This window comes from Ipomoea nil, unplaced genomic scaffold, assembly GCF_001879475.1.
Source record: "Ipomoea nil cultivar Tokyo-kokei standard unplaced genomic scaffold, Asagao_1.1 scaffold0381, whole genome shotgun sequence".
Taxonomy (NCBI): Eukaryota; Viridiplantae; Streptophyta; class Magnoliopsida; order Solanales; family Convolvulaceae; genus Ipomoea; species Ipomoea nil.
The window spans coordinates 5,697-8,311 of NW_017616809.1; the positions used below are offsets into that span (position 1 = coordinate 5,697).

The 2,615-nt window shown below is 65.0% G+C and overlaps 1 protein-coding gene across 1 annotated transcript; it reads left to right on the forward strand.

Moving 5' to 3' along the window:
* The first annotated feature begins 226 nt into the window (after window positions 1-226).
* LOC109171788 (coiled-coil domain-containing protein 177-like) lies at window positions 227-2,268 on the forward strand. Its single transcript, XM_019320858.1, has 2 exons — window positions 227-560; window positions 2,054-2,268. The coding sequence occupies exons 1-2, from the start codon at window positions 227-229 to the stop codon at window positions 2,266-2,268; spliced, it is 549 nt and encodes a 182-aa protein (XP_019176403.1).
* The last annotated feature ends 347 nt before the right edge of the window (window positions 2,269-2,615 follow it).

Below are 2,615 nucleotides of genomic sequence, written 5' to 3' on the forward strand. Positions count from 1 at the left end.
GGAGCGGCCCGAAGGCCGGGGGAGGGGGGTGGGGCCCCGACCCCCCACCGACCCCCACGGACGCGGGGCACCACGGGCGGCCCGGGAACCAGGGGGAACCCGAAACCAGGCGGAGACACGGGGCAACGGAAGGAACGACAACACAGAGACAAGGAACGGAGCAAAGACGAGAAACGAACGGCACAGAACCGAGCAGGCGGGGCGAAGCAGAAGCAACACCCAAAACATGGCGAGGGCCCACCGAGAAGCCAAGAAGAAGAGCAGACGAGACAACCGAGTGGGCGAAGCACGGGAGAGCACAAGAAGACAAGGCGGCGGCGAAGGGCAAGAGGCGGGAGGAACAAACACAGAAGCAGCAAGGAGACAAGAAGCACAAAACAGCAGAAGCAGCAAGAACAACACAGAAGCAGCAAAAGCCCAAGGAAGCAGCAAGAACAGCAGAAGGAGCAAGAAACGCCCAAGAGCAAGAGGAGCAAGAGGCCGCAGGAAGCAGGAAGCAACAGCAAGAAGAAGCAGCAGAAGCGCCAGGACAACAAGAGGGGGGAAACCCGAAGGGGAAAGCAGAGCGAGGAAAAGAGGGGGGGGGGAGACAGGGGGGACCGCGGAGCCGGAAGGAAGGCCGGGGCGAGGAAGGAGCGGGCGGGAAGCGGGCGGGCGGGCGGGAGGGCGGCGAAGGGAAGGCGGGGAGCGCGCCGGGGGGGGGGGCGGGCGAGGCGGGGGGGGGGGGGGCGAGGGGCGCCCGAAGGGCCCGAGGGAGAGAGCCAAAGGTTGTGAGGTGAGAGGGGAGGCCTGAGTGGGGCTGTGAGTCGGGCGGTTCTTAACCGGGCCGTTCGTCTCTTCATTTTGAGGGGGAGCCGGGCGGCGGGAGAGAAGTGTGCGGACCTAGCGGCCGGGAGGGGGCCGTGGGCCCAGGTAAACCAGGAGAAGGTGAGGCGTGTCGCCGGGCGGGCGGAAGGAATGGAAGGAAGGAAGCAGGTGGGGGGAGGCAGCCGCGTGACACGGCCGGTGTGGACAAAGACCCAGGTAGAAGTGAGGTGAGGAGGCGGGCAGCCACAGAAGGGGCCTACCAGACCGCACTCCGCAACCACACCCCAAACGGCCGAAGGCTATAGAGGGGGGTGGACACAAGGAAACGGGTGGAGTGGTAGCGAGGACAGGTCACGGTAGGGGCCAAGGATGGGAGGGACGGAAAGGAGGAGGACCGGGGTGATGAGGGTGAGCAAGGGGAGGGGTAAGGGCAGCAGAAAGCGGGGGTGGGCGGTTTGGGGAGACAACAGAATGACCTGGAGACGCGAGAGGGGAGGAGGGTGGCGCGAGCCTAAGGGAGGGGAACAAGAAAGCGGCGGACGCCATACCCACCCCCAGGGCTGGCGGGGAGGGATGAAGGCGGGAGGAAAGAAAGCGGGCCGAGGAGGCGGGCAAGCAAAACGGCGCGCATAGAACGGTCCCGAAAAGGCCGGGCCAGACACGAGAGGGAGGGGTCGCGGGAGGAGAGGGCTCGAGCATGTGAGGCACGGGCAAGCAGAGAGGTGCCACGCCGCACACTAGGGGGGAAGCAGCACAGGGGAAGGAGATCCGAAGGGTGAAGCGGGCAGAAGTGCGTCCAGCCAGTGGCTGGGCGAATGATGAGCGGAGGACACAACCGGAGGGTGTGGAGGCCGAGGGTCACCCCACAATCGGCCCGACGAGGTACGATAGTCCGGGGAAGGAAAATGGGGCGAAGCCAAGGGGGCAGAGGAAAGCCGAAGGCGCAGCGAACAGAAAAGGGGCCCCGACAAAGGAAGGGGGCACCTCGGGGCCACGAAGCTAGGGCGATACCGATGCAGAGGGCGACGGGCCGAACCAGGCGGAGGCCCACGTCAGGAGGAGCCCCGGGGGGCGGGGAGGAGACACCACAGGGGGAAGCACCGCGACCGGAGAACACCATCACGGCCGAGACTAACCACAAGAGAGTCACACAATGGGATGCGGCAGGGCGACGCCAGGGAGATTCGAAGGCCGGGTGAAAGAAAAACAGGAGGTGGCGGATGACGAAAATAGAAATGGCAAGCAGGGGAGAAGTCAGAGAGGGTGGCAAGCAGGGGAGAAAGAGCCAAAAGCAAGGGGGGAAGCGGGGGAGATCCAACATGGAGTGAGGGACGTCGGCACAAGGATAAGCCAGAGGCGATAGTGTCCCGAAGCCGGGTGACTGGGGACAAGGACGCAAAGGCACCGGGAAGAAGGGCCGAAAGGGCGAAAGGGCCCAAAGAAGCAAGAACAGAGCATTAGGGCGTGGATAAAGGTGTCTGGGACGGGGAAAGAAAGGAACGGGAGGGGAAGCAAGGCGAAGAAGGAGAGAGACCAAGGGAAGCGTCGACGACAGCAAGGGTGGCGGGAGACAAGGATCGAGGGGGGAGGCAGCAAGGCCCAAGACAAGCGGGCGTGCGAGGGGCAAAAGGGAGGGGAGGCCGGCGAAAAGGGGCGAAGAGCGAGATGAGCCCAAGCCAGGGAGCGGAACCATGCGAAGGGGATCCGGCAACACAACGGCCATGAGCGGGAAGGGGGTCGACCCCCAAGGGCACCGGAGAGGATGCACACCCACGCGAGAGGAGCCCGCAAGGCGAGGGAAAAGGTAG